The sequence below is a fragment of the Microcaecilia unicolor genome, chromosome 4 (genome assembly GCF_901765095.1).
Source record: "Microcaecilia unicolor chromosome 4, aMicUni1.1, whole genome shotgun sequence".
NCBI classification, from domain to species: domain Eukaryota; kingdom Metazoa; phylum Chordata; class Amphibia; order Gymnophiona; family Siphonopidae; genus Microcaecilia; species Microcaecilia unicolor.
The window spans coordinates 131,512,120-131,527,397 of record NC_044034.1 but is presented as its reverse complement, the minus strand read 5'-3'; the positions used below and the strand labels follow the sequence as shown (position 1 = coordinate 131,527,397).

The 15,278-nt window shown below is 43.9% G+C and overlaps 1 protein-coding gene across 1 annotated transcript; it reads left to right on the top strand.

Annotated features, from left to right (window-relative positions):
- Positions 1-3,604: 3,604 nt before the first annotated feature.
- On the top strand, positions 3,605-9,630 carry SPRY2 (sprouty RTK signaling antagonist 2). The gene is made up of 2 exons (XM_030200625.1): positions 3,605-4,295; positions 8,298-9,630. The coding sequence occupies exon 2, from the start codon at positions 8,349-8,351 to the stop codon at positions 9,297-9,299; it is 951 nt and encodes a 316-aa protein (XP_030056485.1). The 5' UTR covers positions 3,605-4,295; positions 8,298-8,348; the 3' UTR covers positions 9,300-9,630.
- The last annotated feature ends 5,648 nt before the right edge of the window (positions 9,631-15,278 follow it).

Here is a 15,278-nt window from a genome sequence, read left to right as displayed (position 1 = left end):
CAACTGTGTCCCCCAGGTCATATGGAGGTTCTCCTCTATCTTGTCCCTAAAGGCTTCATCATAATTCAAACAAAAAAAAAGCAACACTGAGCCTTCAAGACTGAGACAACAGGAGTATTTTATTATCAAACTAGTAAAAAAGGCCCATTTCTGAAAGAAATGAAACGGGCGCTAGCAAGGTTGTCCTCTAATGGCAATTATGTTTTTAAGGGAAATGTTAGGAGAGAGTATGTGTGAGAGAGAGTGAGTGAGTATGTGTGAAAGAGAGTGTGTGTCAGAGAGAGAGAGTGTGATTGAGAGTCAGTGTGTGATTGAGAGACAGAATGTGTGTGTCTGTCTGTCTGTGTGAGTGAGAGAGTGTAGTGTGTGTCCCGTGTGCACCAATTATGCTCTCTCCCCTGCATTCATCCATATGCAGCAAACGTCCTTTGTGCTGCATCCATGTGCAGCATCTCTCCCCTGCCCCCTCCATCCATCGTGGTGCAGCAATTCTCCTCCCCCCTCCCCCCGCTACATGTGCATCAACTCTGCAATCTCCCCTGGCCTCCTCCCCCTCCTCCTCCACAAACCCTTCACTGCCACGGAGTCAGCTTCAGAACGTTGGAGGTGCTTTTCATTATAGTAGATGACCCGACACGGGCCGTGTTTCGGCGTAAAACAACACCTGCCTCAGGGGTCAGAGTTTGGTTGCAAAGTGTGAAAATGGTGTATGCGTTCAATGCCTCTGAAGCTAGATGAATAAAATCTTTTTAAGTCAAGCGTTCCTGTCGGAAAAGACAGCCGTGATTCAGGAAGTAAACTCCTGTGTTAGCCTTGTCTCTTTCGGAAACAGACTGTAAAAAAAGCTAACAAAGGGCCATACTGGCACGAGTCTTGACATCCCCATACACTAGCAAAGCACAGAAAAATTGAACTCAATTAACCACCGTTTTCGCCACCTTGCGCTCCCTTGCACCCTTGGATTGCGTCTTATTCTTCTTCTTAGCCTTCTGGCGCCCTCTGCCCTCCAGCAACCGAAAGATATCAATACACTTCCTCCACCTGATCTTCCTACACAATGAGTGCGGGACCTACTCCAATAATTCATAGAGGGCGACCAAGGTGGGTGGACCCCTCATCCCCCCTCCATCAGCTGTCACTGACTCCGCAGAATGAGAGACTCCCCTGGAAGGAGAAGAAGAGGAGGAGGATGTGAAAGAGGAGGAAGAGGAGTCAGAAGAAGAGGAGGAACCCCTATTCTGCTTTCCCTTTCCCCCCTTTTTCCGCCTTGTACCCCGGTCTCGTGCCCGACTAGATGACGATCTATTACCCGATCCTGAAGCTCCAGCACCTGGTATAGAAATCCACAGGACTATAGCAGGGCCATCTCAAAATGCTCTCTCCAGATGCACCGCCATGTCCATGATAAGCGAGATTCTATCTGGACCCACCGCCATCCTGCCGCTGGCACTGTCTATCACAGATGTAGAGGCATCCCAGGCTCCACAGGGCAAGTCACGCCTGATACCGGCTCTGCACGCTCCACAGAGCCCTGCACCTGTAAAGACAAAAAGGGGGCAGCAGCAGGACCAGCCCCTATGACTCCCGACCCCGGTCTAGACCCTTGTGACGCTTCTGCCACACCCCCAGAGGATCCTGGGAACACCCAACACATATCCGCAGGTGGGGGCAAATCGGCCCAGGGGGTCGCCGGGGGAAGGGCAGCAGGCACCGCCCACATGGACAAAACAAAGGGCGGCCAATGTCCCCACGAAAAGGGGCCCCAACCTGTAAGGGAGGGTCACTCATGCTTGTAGAGAACTCCCCCCCAGAACTCCCGGCACAGGACAGGAAGGCTACGAGTGTCCAAAAAGCGCATCTACCCTTGGGCTGAGAGCCCCCAGGAGGCAAACAGGCCGGCCAGTCCACCAGGTGTTGCGGCTGGAAAACCAGCCGACCTCCCCTCCACCGAAGCCTCCATGAAGGCAGCAGAGGGAGGGGGGAGGAGCTACTACTACTACTTATTTCTAAAGCGCTACTAGACGTACGCAGCGCTGTACACTTGAACATGAAGAGACTAAAATGGACTCCCTGAACAAGCCCCCTCCACCCGGCCCCCCCTCTCCCAAAGCCAACCCCCCTTCTCCCAAAGCCAGCTCCACTGAGTCAGGAAGGGAAGATGGGCCCGCTGACAACTCCACCAACCCCGACCCCAACCCCCTCGACCTAGAACCCACCCCCTGCTTGCTTGGCCTGGCTGAAGAAGTTTTTTTTTTCCAGGTGCTTCTTGCCTGCAACCAGTGCAGCCTCTACAGCAATTGCAGACCTGGCTATCTCCTTAGCTCTGCATGAAGATAAAGGTGCCGACAGATCCCCTGCACCCACCTGCTTTGGATGCTCATCAAGGGAGTCACTAGCACAGAGGAAAACCTCTGCCAGCATGTCTTCCTCCCCAGCAGCTCCAGAACCCAATGCCATCACCCAAAGCTGCCTCCGAGGATCAGGAAATGCCCTGAGCCTCGGAGGAAGTTCAGGCTTTATTCCCTCCCAAACGCCCTGCTCCCGGCAACCTCTCAACCAATCAGCTCACACAAAATGGGCTCATGGGCTGGCCGGCTTCTTTTGAGCCAACCAATCATCCCGGCCCCTGAGCCCGCCGGCCAAGAGCACTAACCTGCCGCCCCAACCTTCCCAAAGGGGCCCAACTCTTGTTTAACTGGGCTTGTCAAGACAGGCTCTCGGGCCTTTTCTTTCTGTTACAGAAAAGCAAATCCTCGTGTTTCTCTCTCTCTCTGTAGAAGTCCCCATTATTGCTAGAAAAGCACCCCAAATAGTGGGGGGGGGGGGGGGGGGGGGGAGAATATAAATGATTGTCTTTCTGTCAGAGGTAGTCCAAGCGCTCCTTGGCTGGGAGGAAGCAACAGCAGCCCAGTGGAGAGGGAAAACTCTGGGCCAAACAAACTAAACTCTAACATTTGGCCTCCTTGGACCGGGGGGGGGGGGGGGGGGGGGGGGGGGGGTTACTCCACTACCAAGACACAGGATTGCTAGTGGGTTAGTTCCTTTTTTCTAAACAGTGATTGGGGTGTGTGGGGCAAAAAAGAGCACAGATCACTCCCAGCAGGATTTCCTTCTTTGCCTCCCTCTCTGCATGGCCCCCTGGGGAACAGCTATGGGTTTCACTGGGTCAGTGCTCCTGCTCTGCTTTACCTTATACTGTACTGTGCACCTCTATGTACTGTGTCCAGTTATAAGTACTGTAGTTTAATATTCGCTTGACTTGTGCATGGGTTTACTATGTGTTACCCTGTATTGTTTACTTTAATTTGCATGCTATATATTGCATTGTATAGTCTCTTGTGTGCACCAAGTGTACTCAGTAGGGTGCTGCACTATATGTTGAACACTGACTTATGTGCTGTGCTCTGGATATTCTATACTCTGTTGTGCATGCTCTGTACCGTGCTGACCTGGTCCTACACTGAGCAGCAGCTGCTGCTACAATCTCTCCTGCCTGTTGCATCTCCCTAAGCCTGCCTCTCTGCTGGGCCATCGCCCTTTTAAGCGCTTCCTGCAGCTCCTTGTGCTGGGAGCACGAGTGAATGTAGCCCCGCAGAGCCAATGAGCTGGGACCGGATGCGATATATCCTCTGGGACAACAACTGTTCTGTTCCTCCTCAGATCCACATGACACCATTTACTGCTGCTGATCCCGACCTCCGGAAAGAGAAGAGAGAGAGCGGGGCAGCCTGGGCTCAGACTGTGTATTCAGCAGCAGCAGCAGCTTGGCTCTTGCATAGCCCCTCATTCACGCGACAGCCCGGCCACAGAGCGACGGGGACAGAGCAGAGAGCAGCAGCAGCAGCAAACTCCGACCTGCACCATCGCAAGCTCTAGTCCAAAATCCATGCAAAGCAGCTCGCGGATTTCATATTATCTTCCTTTTTTGCATTCGTCTGAACTTCAGTTACTTACAACTACAAGAAAAATCTATCTGTTGGCTTGGTGATCGTGATTTCGGCCTCCTGTTCCTTCGAGGAAGAACTCTTTTTTTTGTTGTTGTTTTGTTTTCCTGGAAAACAAATCGATGAGGAGAGGGTTTTATATTTATTTACGTACAATTTAATACATTGATCGATCGGGTGAGTTTGCTTTGCTTTGTTTTTGTTTCCTAATCATTTCCTTCCGATCGTCTCTGGATGGTAATTTTGTAAGCTGGGACTTTAAAGCGGAGTTTGGAAAAAGTTCGCTGGGTGGCTGGGATTTATCTGCAAAACCGAAGGGGGAAGAGGGATCGGCGCAGAACTGCGATCACGGTGAGTAGTTAGTGTCTTGCAGACATGTGTTTCTGGCCATATAAATAAAATAATAAGATTAAATAAATAAATCAGATCAGAGGAACCATGCATATTTTGCCGTTTTTGTTCCCCCAGCAGGTTGCCTATGGAAGATCTGAAAAGGGGTTTGGAAAATCGCTCTCTTATTCTTTCTAGTTTGCTGTTTTGAGGGTTGTTTTGGAGCGGATTTTTTTTTTTTCTGGCTTTGCAACGTGACTTTTTGCAGGGCCCCCAGTTCAGCACGAATGGGAGAGTGCAGGGGGCGGCTATGTGCTTCCATGTTTTGGAATTTCCACGAGGAATGTGTGCAATATGTTTAAGATTATTTCGATTTTTTTTTTTTTTTTTTTTTGCTTATTTTGCTTTAAATAAGCTGATTCCTCCTGACGCTCCCCCCCCCCCCTGACAGTCTTTCAGTTGTAGTTCTTATTTAAAAGCACACGAATAGCTCCTAATTCTCTCCGAGCAGTTTTCTATTATTTATAATTTAATTTGTGGATTGTGTAGGCCATTAGCTTTTTGTATGTAGCATTTGAAGATAAAATACTGGATTGCATGTGAAGCAACAGACGCTTTGGAAAGCGTGGAGATTATTTTTGCAACATGAGCTCGTTGACTGTGTCATGTTATTTTACTGCGAGTTTAGCACAATAAAGCTTTTTGTTGTTTTTTTTTTTTTTAACTACTTGCTAAAACCATCAGTTTCCATCTTCCTGGTAAAACATTTCTCTTCAATCGAGGGACTATTTAGAGCTGGGGTTTGCGGTTGGGTTTTGTAAGCAGCATCGGAAATGCTGTGATATTTTTTTTTTAAGCGAGCTATTTTTGTGCTCGTTTGCCCCACCCTGATGGTGAAATCCTTTCTCCCTAATCCATAGTCTGATCACACACTCTCGGCTCTTAATGGGGATTTTCAAAGAAACTTTCAAAGCACAGGAGATGGGAGGCGGGGGCAGGGAACCTCTGAGACAGGATGGAAATGAGTTGAAAATTACAGACCGAAGGGAGAAGCAGATCTCTGCTGCCTGCACTAATGCAAGCAGCGAACAGGAGGGAGGACTCTAGCAAGTTGATATAGGTCTCTGCCTCTTAATACAATGGAAACTCGCCTCTTTCTTTGCCAAACCTCGCACTGACAAGTCATGTTACATTTCCAAACCTTGGGGATCAGAGCTCTGCTCTGTTTTCACAACTTAAGTTTTTGTTGTAGGAAGGAACATCGGCTGTCTCCCCTGGAGCCCAATAAGTTACTTTAGAGGGAGATCAACCAAACATATCTCCTGCCTATGCTTTTCCTGCAACTATATAAATAGAAATATTTATCTTATATACAGGTCACATGTGACATTTCTAAATCAAATACATTTTGGAAGGATTAACTATGAAGACTGTTGAGGATGTACAGGGGAAATGGTTATATGTCTTGCCCAAATACGTTTTATTCTTAGTGTTTGCCACTAATTCAACAGTCTTCAGCTCATCATAGCACCTAGCAAGACTTATCTGTAAAAGAGGCTTGAAGTGCAGGAGATTGCAGGAGCTATTTGTAATGTTAAAATAGTTCTGTGAACATTTGCATTGCAATTGACAAAAGGAACAAAGTACTTAACAAAAATGAGGTGTATTGTAAATATGCCCTTATGGGCGATTTCCTGTAGTTGCCTTCAAAGAAATCTTAGTTGTGTAAGCTTGTTTCTTTGCAGGGCAGAAATGTGAGGTTAGGCCACTCCTATACCTGTGTGGAACCTATACATTTTTAATAAGTACCTTGGACATGTATTGATAGATCTAGGAAAATGGATGAATTTGCACAGGTTTGGAACTGGTGCAGGTAGCTCCAGTCATCAAAGCTTTTACAAGTGCTAGCAGCTGATTCTCCTGCCAACAAGTTTCAGACATGTGCTAAGTTAGTCCTGTTGTCTACAGAACTAGAATTCTGTGCAATTAAAGTGACAGGTTGCTTCCCCTCTGCAGATCTTTTAAGTCCATGAAAAGAATTGTCCCTGATGTTGGATCAAAGAAAAAGGAAAAGCGAGAAACCAAAAGGAACACCAGCTCGTTTATTGCTTTGGTTGGCAATTTCCTGAGTTTCAAAGGCACGTGCACCTCCAACAACATTAAGCATGGCATTATAAACCATTGAAGAGGAAGCCTTTTCCTCTTCCAAAACAGTAGGTCAAACCAGTTGTCATTACTGTAGTATGAAAGGACAAGCAAGTGGAGAAAGGAGACTGGAAAGTAGCTGTGCTGAGTACTCCTTTACAAAGGTCGAGAAGTTCATTTGGGTTGCACAATAATTTCTGTGCAGTATATAGGAGTAAAACTTTCGCTAGGTATAACAGCTACTTCTGTTTATTTTTTGGCACACCAGTAAACATTGTTTCATCCCTATTGACTCCAAAATCTTCGACACAACTTTATCTTCTAGCTTAATATCCGTCTACCACCAACTTTGGAGGTACAGGTGTGAAGTAGGGTTCCCCCGCCCTCTTTCACAAATTTAGAACCCAGTTTACCAAGCAGCGCTAGGAGTGCATTAGTATTTTTAGCGCACGCTAATAATTAGGACGCGCTAAATGCTAAGTCGCCCATAGGAGAACATATGGACGACTAGTACGACTTAGTAAACAGGGCCCTTACCTTTTTGTGAAATGCATAGCTGGTGTTAAAGAACCTTTTATGTCAGCTGTTATAAAGTATGTGTTGCTGTTGTAAAACCATTCAGAATGGAGCAATAACCTTTTTTTTTTTACAGTGGTGGAATCCACCAGAATTGTTATTTTAGTGGTATTAGTAAAAATTGGTAGGAAGTTATTCAGCCTTATGAATGTGCCCCAGTTCAGACTGCTGCGCAGATCAAAACGATTAAGAAATAAAGGTCTGTCTTTAGAGTTTGTACCACGCTAAAATATTTGCTCTGAATAGCTTGATGGGTGGGTGTTGGGAACAATGTTATGTTACTGCTGCTGCTGTTGTACATACAGCTAAAGAGTATGTAATTAAAGAATTTTGGTATGGATGGTAGTAATTCACTCCCACACTGAGCCTGTGCCATGTGAAACAAGGCATTTTCCTCATTTGTCTAAAAAGTAGCAAACTTAAAAAGAGAGAGAGAGAAAGAGGGGGTTGGGGGGGGGGGGGAGAGGGGAAATGTGACCTTGTCTATTCTCAACCCACTTTAGTTCTTGGAGTCAATATGTTTGCTGGGACATGCTTTTAATGGTTTACTAATTTTATAACTTGGAAGCAAAAGCTTTTGATTTTAATTTTATTTTTTTGTACAGTGATTGCTTCGGTACAGGGACTTAGATAAAAATGGCCCTTACTAGGTGTCCCTTAGAATGTTTAGTGATTGTATTCTACTGGGTGTTTCTCTTTCTTAACTCTTGGGCAGTTCTATTTAGTTTGTTCATCAAAATGCTGTAAAGTTGAAAAAAAAAATCAATTTTTTTTACTGCAATGAATGTGTTGTTCTAAGAGAATAGACTATAATGGTGCTTTATTACTTGTATCTTTTCTGGGCTATAAATAGTTGGCACTTGAAAACTCAGCCCTGGCCTTTTTTTGTAAAATTTTTGAAATCATTTTTTTGTGTTTTGATTGAAGTTATAAAGTTGTCTTCCAACTCTTAGGCTAATTTTGGTTGTTTTGGGGAGAATAAAAAACAACTGTTTTAATATTTTTTATGGGTTGTAACAATTGAAAACAGTTATCTAAATGCTATCATTTATCAGAGTGTGGAAAGACTTTAGGAGTTACGCAGTTGAAGAACATGTATTAGGACTCAATAGAAAAAAAGGCTCCCTTTGAGTCCTATCATTAGCAGTTCACTTGGCCCTCAACCCTGCATTTGTAGTCCATTCTTTGCTGCAAATGCATTTTTTACACCATGTCATGTGTGGTTAAAGGCACTGTCATTACGTTATTTAAGAGTTAAAAAAGCATGTAATACTGAATAATTTTTTCTCTTTGTTACTGCAGGAATTCAGATGTGTTCTAAGCCTGCTGGCGTGATCACTCTTCAGAGTACTGATGGAGATGAGAACTCAGAATGGCAGTGGGTCGCAACCCTTGCTACAGGTTCGGCGTGACACTGGGAGACATCATGGGGAGCCTGATTCAAGGGATGTCTTGATTCAGCAGATTCACGTCTTGTCTTTGGACCAGATCAGGGCTCTTCGGAACACAAATGAATATACAGAAGGGCCTACAGTTGCTCCCCGACCTGGAGTTAAGTCTGTCTCACGGCCAGTTGCCCAACACAAGAATGAAAGAATCCCTGGTTTGAGTGAGCATCGGCAAACCAGCAGGAACCAGCATCCACAGGTACAGTCGTCTTCCCGAGCATCCTTGTCCCGTTCCATCAGCACAGTCAGTACAGGGTCACGGAGCAGTACTAGGACAAATACAAGTAGCAGTTCCTCTGAGCAAAGACTTTTGGGATCATCATTTTTGTCTACAGGGCCAATTGCTAACCGGATAATTCAGGTGCAGCCCAAGTCTGAGCTTAAGTCTGACGAGCTGAAACCCCAGAGCAAAGAAGACTTGGGCGTACATGCCTATAGGTGTGAGGACTGCGGGAAATGTAAGTGTAAAGACTGCACTTGTCCCAGGACCCTTCCATCATGTTGGATCTGTGATAAGCAGTGCCTTTGTTCAGCCCAGAATGTAGTGGACTATGGAACTTGTGTCTGCTGCATCAAATGCCTCTTCTATCACTGCTCCAACGATGATGAGGATAACTGTGCCGACAACCCCTGCTCTTGCAGCCATTCACATTGCTGCACCAGATGGTCTGCCATGGGCGTCATCTCCCTCTTCTTGCCTTGCTTGTGGTGTTATCTTCCAGCCAAGGGGTGCCTTAAATTGTGCCAGGGGTGTTATGACCGGATAAGCAGGCCTGGCTGTCGCTGCAAACAGTCAAACACCGTTTGCCGTAAAATTCCCGCTGTCCCACCCAGGGATTTAGGGAAGCCAACATAGCACCCAGGAGTGGAAAACACTTCAATAACAGACACTATTACTTACAGTACATATGCAACCAACTAAACCAGTTACTCTTCAGTATAAAGGTTAATGGTGTACTTGCTCTTTGCAGTCAAATGCTTGTTTTGTGTGTGCCAACTTAATTGGTATGGTAGAATTCAGTTAACAGAGCTCTCAGCTGGGATCTGGTCCTGATCCTCACAGATTGCATAAGCTAAAGCAACACAGACACTCCTAGGCAACTCACGTCTCTGTTTGTGAATAGTATTTGCAAAATTTGTAAATGAGCAGAGCAAATTCTTCTCTTTTTCTGCCAGAGATAATGTACTATATTTTTGTACATATACAATATTTACAACTGTGAAAAGCAGCGCCTTACATGTGGCATGGTCACAAATTATTATACTAATATGTTGTACAGAAGAATGTGAATCAATCAGTATGCTTTTGTTATCTAGATTGTATTTCACCTTAAGGAAACTTGCTATTTACAAAACTCTGATCTCCCCTTTTTTTTGGACTTCCTGTATATTGTACAGTTACAGTAAAATTCAGCCTTTATTTTCTAATTTTTCAACATATTGTTTAGTGTAAAGAATATTTATTTGAAGTTCTATTATTTTATAAAAAAATATTTATTTTAAGAGGCATCTTTCAAAGTTCACCCCTTTTTATGAGTACGTCATAGTTGCTGCAGACAAGGGGTGATAGGTGCATATGTTCACTATAAAATAGAAAATATATTAACGTTTGAAATTAAACTGGGCTTTTGTGGTTCTTTTTCGTATTTGTGAGCTGTCTCTCTCTCTCTCTTTTTTTTTTTTTTTTTTTTTTTTAATTTATGCCAGACAAGAAATCTGGGGAAAAAAAAATCTGCATGTCTTTGGAATATTACTGGGTTTCCAGCTTTAAAGGTGGTATTCAGTGTAATAGTTTATTTTGGGCCTAGCCACTAGACATTTTCCCCACAGACACAAAGGGCTGGATTCTATAAATGACACTCCAAATTAGGTGCTGGAAAAAATCAGCGCTAAGCTCTTTGTAAAGGGCGCACACTCTTAATAGAACAGCTCTTAAGCCCAGACCTCGTACTTAACTAATGGTGCCAGACTTATGCCTGCTGAAACCTGGTATAAATGCTGACGCCCAAGTTAGACACACTGACCCAGCATTCTATAACTATGCTCGCAAATTTTCAGAATGCCCCTGACATGCCCATGCTCCTCCTGTGGCCACGCCCTCTTTCAAGATACACACTATGGGCTAGATTCTATATATGGCGCCTGAAAATTCTGTGTGGGGAAAAAATACGCCTAGGCGTACACCTACATTTTATAAAATAGGCTTAAATTTCCACATGGCATATAGAATACGCCGAGCCCCTCTCCATGCGACCAAATTTAGTTACTACTACTACTATTTAGCATTTCTATAGCGCTACAAGGCGTACACAGGGCTGCACAAACATAGAAGAAAGACAGTCCCTGCTCAAAGAACTTACAATCTAATAGACAAAAATAAAGTAAGCAAATCAATTAATGTGTACAGGAAGGAGAGGAGGGTAGGTGGAGGCGAGTGGTTACAAGTGGTTGAGGCCATTTATGTCACGTTTTACTTGGCGTAAATCCTGACTCCTAAATTAGGTGCAGAGCAGGTGTGTTTTATAATAGCATGCATAGATTTTAGAAACGCCTAGGCCCCACCCCCTCTTCAACTATGTGACTATAATTTATGCACACCATGTTATAGAATATGCTTAGAGCCCTGTTTACTAAGGTGTGTTAGTGTTTTTAACGCGTGTGCTAACTATTTAGGCACCTATAGGGATATTGTAGGCATGTACATGGTTAATGCACATTAAAAATGTTAACACACCTATAACGCAGCTTAGTAAACAGGGCCCTTAGTGAGCTGTGTGTGTAAATCTTAATGCCATTTAGCGCTGATAATTGCTTGTTAACATCCAACCGACAGTGCTGATTATTTAACCAATTAAGTTGTGCACACTGTTATAGACTACGCTTTGATTTCCGTGCGGAAATTAAGGTGTGATCTATAGAAAACGCCAGATGCATGCACACATATTAATGATTGCCAATTAACATCAGTAATGGCGGTTAGTACCCAATTACTGATATCATTGAGCTCGAGATGTGTGCAATTAATTTGTGCACACATCTCGGGCGCTCTCACAAATTTGAGTGCTCAGATCTGAGTGCCTGATATAATCTGGGGGGAAATGGGGAAAACCCATTTAGTACATTGAATCTTTTTGTGAGTTAATGCCAGTCTGCAGTTTTGATGGAATATTTTCCCCCACCCCACTACGAACAAATAGAATAGTGCTTTGGCAAACTTTTGGGAATTCATTTATTCTTGCGGCTAATCTATCTTTTGTTCTAATTGAGCAGATTATATTATTCCTCTTTGCCTTGAAATAATTTAATAATTCATATTTAGTTTAAAAAGCAGAGCAACCTGTACATATAACAGCCAAGGAGTTGGTTGAAGGACTGCTGTAAAGGGCAGGGATAGAGTATGAGCCAGGCTTTTGCCTCCAACATTTTATCTGCTTCACTTGAAGCAAACAAGTTGCTTACAAGATTTGTCACCTCTAGAAGTTACCTTCTAACCGAGGTCAAACTTCTTGCAGTGCCAAGTTTTTTTCCCAGCGGAAGTCTAGGAAATGATTTACCTGGCTTTATTAACAAACCTATCATTTCCTGTTCAGAACATTTGTCTCCAAGTCTGCAGGTTTTTAAGCTGATTAGGAGGGGAAAAAAAAAGTTATTGGTGTTTCAGAAAGTACACAGCACAACGGCTTTTAAACTCGGCAGACGGCATGCGAAGGGCTTGGCGTTTACTCTGACTTCTGGCCAAGAAAAACAAAAGTCCAATGAAGAAATTTAGAGGCCTCTGCAGAGAGATCAGCCTTTGGGCTCCTGCGTGGCATAGGTTTGGTAGTTTAGTCTTTAGCTACGGTCACTTGGGTTGTGATAGGCAGGTTTCTGTAAGCTCTCCTCAGATTTGTGTGTGCAGGTGTTTGTGTGTGTATTTCATAACAATAGATCAGGAAGTTCTAAGTCAAGAAGCTGCAAGTCCTGGCTCATCAGCCAATCAGAAAAATTGATGCGTGAGGGTCCGAGAATGGTTGTTTTATTGTGCTCGTTCCACATCTGTATATTATTCTAATTTCAACGTTTTCTTTAATTCAATAGGACGTGTTACAACTATTATTTTGTTGGTTCTGAAACCAGGGAATCTGTTCTTTTTTGCTGACATGACAGCTTTTGTCTTGACTGATTTTCTCCCATTAGACTCTGAGTGTAGTAAGTAATTACAGTATCACTTGATACTGACATAAATTTATGTGCTGGGGGAAGGGGAGTGCACAAGAGGACCACTATGTTTGTTTATGAAGAATTCAGCTAACCTCATTAGCTAATTCAGTTAGGCCAGGTGCTTATGTCAAGAGAGGAAGAACCGGGTTTTAGTTGGACATTAATTAGAAACAGCCACAATTCAATTTTTCGAGCTAGAAACAAATGGGGGGGGGGGGGGGGGGGGGTTGTTTGTTTGTTTGTTTTTTAAGCAATAGTGAAGCAGTAGCCTAATGGTTGGGCCGCTCTGATTCTCAGCCTGCTGCTCTAAGTTTGACTCCTGTTGTTGCTCCCTGTGATCTTGGGGAAGTCACTTAACCTCCTTGCCTCAGGTACAAACCTAGACTGTAAGGGGTCATTGTATAAAGCCACGGTAAAAAGTGGCCTGCGGTAGTGTGGGTGTGTCTTTTAGGTGCGCACTGAGACATTTTTTTTAACCGCAGCTGAGATAAAGGCTATTTTTTTAATGGTCTGGGAAATAGGCGTGCACTAATATTAAAAGTAGCGCATGCCTATTTACAGCCTGAGCCCTTTTGACCAAGAGTAACCACGCAGCATGCACACTGCCAGTTACTGCCAGGAGTGCCCCCCCCCCCCCCCCCCCCCCCCCCGCAGTACAAGATAGAAAATTATTTTCTGTGGGATTCAATGTGTGCCAAACTCTGAATTTCCACCGGGAGCACGTATTACTCCAGCGGCAGTGGCGATTAGGTGCTCACTACCCGCACATTAGCCCTTCCGCACCTTTGTAAAAGGGCCTCTAAGTTCTCAAGGGACAGGGAAATAACCCACTGTACCTAAATAAAACTAATTTGAGCTGCTACTGAAAAGACATGAGCTAAATCCAAATCCCCTTCCTATCCTGTTGGCTCTGGCAAGTTTTATAAAGACTTGGGGCTCTTTAACTTAATGTGCAGTAAGTGCGAAAGTGGGCATGCCCAGCATGTCCTCTGTGGTTATTACACTGAAATGTGTGTTAAGACTGCGATTAGTGCAGATGAGCTTACCACCTCCTCTTGACTGACAGTCCATGGTAAGTACCATGTGCTAACTGCAGTGTGCAGTCTCTGCCCATAACCAATCCAGTTTCCATATCTTAACAGCATTCAGTTAACGTGCGAATTAGCTTATTCTGGCAGTGTGGCCAAATTGTGCTGCCACTTAATTGTTTAAACGCCAATTGGCACTGACAATTGGCCAATAATGAGCAATTATCAGCACTAATTAGAATTTACATACACAACTTTCTAAGCGTATTCTGTAAAGTGGTGTGCGTAAATTTTAATGTGTGGATCTCAAAAGGGGCCATGGCCATGGGAGGGGCATGGGTGGGTTGTGGGCATTCCTAGAAACCATGCGCACCATTATAGAATACACCTGATCTGTGCCTATTAGGCGCAGGCATTTCTACCAGGTTTTAGTTGGCGTAAATGGTCACGCCTAAATTTAGATGCGGGTCTGGAAGCTGCGCATATTGTATAAACTGCGCCTAACAGGTATGGGTTATAGAATAGCACTAAGCACGTTTTTTTCCACACTGATTTTTTTCAGCGCCATATATAGAATCTAGTCATAACTGCGTAATGCACTTTAGGAAAAGGATCCCTTATAATCTTTAAATCTTATTTTGGACAGTTAACTGAGGGTTACCCCCCCTCAACTATGTTTAGTAGTTTTGTACTTTTATCCTCAGTACAGAAGCTGGGTACTTAATGTTCTACGTTTAATTGGTGCTATTCTTGTAGGTTTCATACCTGGTTCATTCAATGTGTCGTGTCTGAGTCAGAAAGTAAAGCCTTACTAATTGAGATTGTCTTCAAAGTGCAAGCATGCCATATGTCTGTGCTTCTAGACTAGTTTAACAATTATAATATAATAGAGAATATTACTTTTTGTCAAGGATGATATGGTTAAATGGATGGAGAGTTCCTTTTCAACTTTTCTGAAGCAGTCTCCACTCCACCATATCACTGTCAGTTTGATTGATAGGAACCAGAGCTGAAAATAAAACGTGGGTCTTCAGAACTATATGTTGTGAGCTTTGGACTGTAATAGATCGTGGAGGTGATTTTTGGAAATCAAAGCACTGTTTACGTGTGTAAATCAGCACACTCAAATAAGTAGCAATTTTAGGGGTATGCGTTAGCGTTTTTAACGCACCTGTAAATTTAAGGCATGTTAAACGCTAATGTGCCTATACATTTCTATGGGCGTGTTGGCGTTTAATGTGTGTAAGCTATTTACGTGCGTTAAAAATGCTAACGCACCCAGTAAACGTGGAGGGGCATTTTCGAAAGGGACATCCAAGTTGCGATTTGAATGTCCTTGCAAAACGTCCAAATCCAGGGGCGTGGAAACCCGTATTTTCAAAGCAAGATGGACGTCCATCTTTCGTTTTCGAAAATACCGTCAGGGACGTCCAAATCCTTAAATTCGTCATCCCTAGATTTGGACGTCCCTAGACATGGATGTTTCTGATTTTCGCTGTTAATGGAAACCAAGGACATCCATCTCAGAAACGACCAAATACATGCCATTTGGTCATGGGAGGAGCCAGCATTTCTAGTGCACTGGTCCCCCTGACATGCCAGGACAC

Excerpts from the sequence above, each read along its gene's own strand:
- SPRY2 (XM_030200625.1), top strand. The coding sequence starts at position 8,349 with ATGGAGATGAGAACTCAGAATGGCAGTGGGTCGCAACCCTTGCTACAG.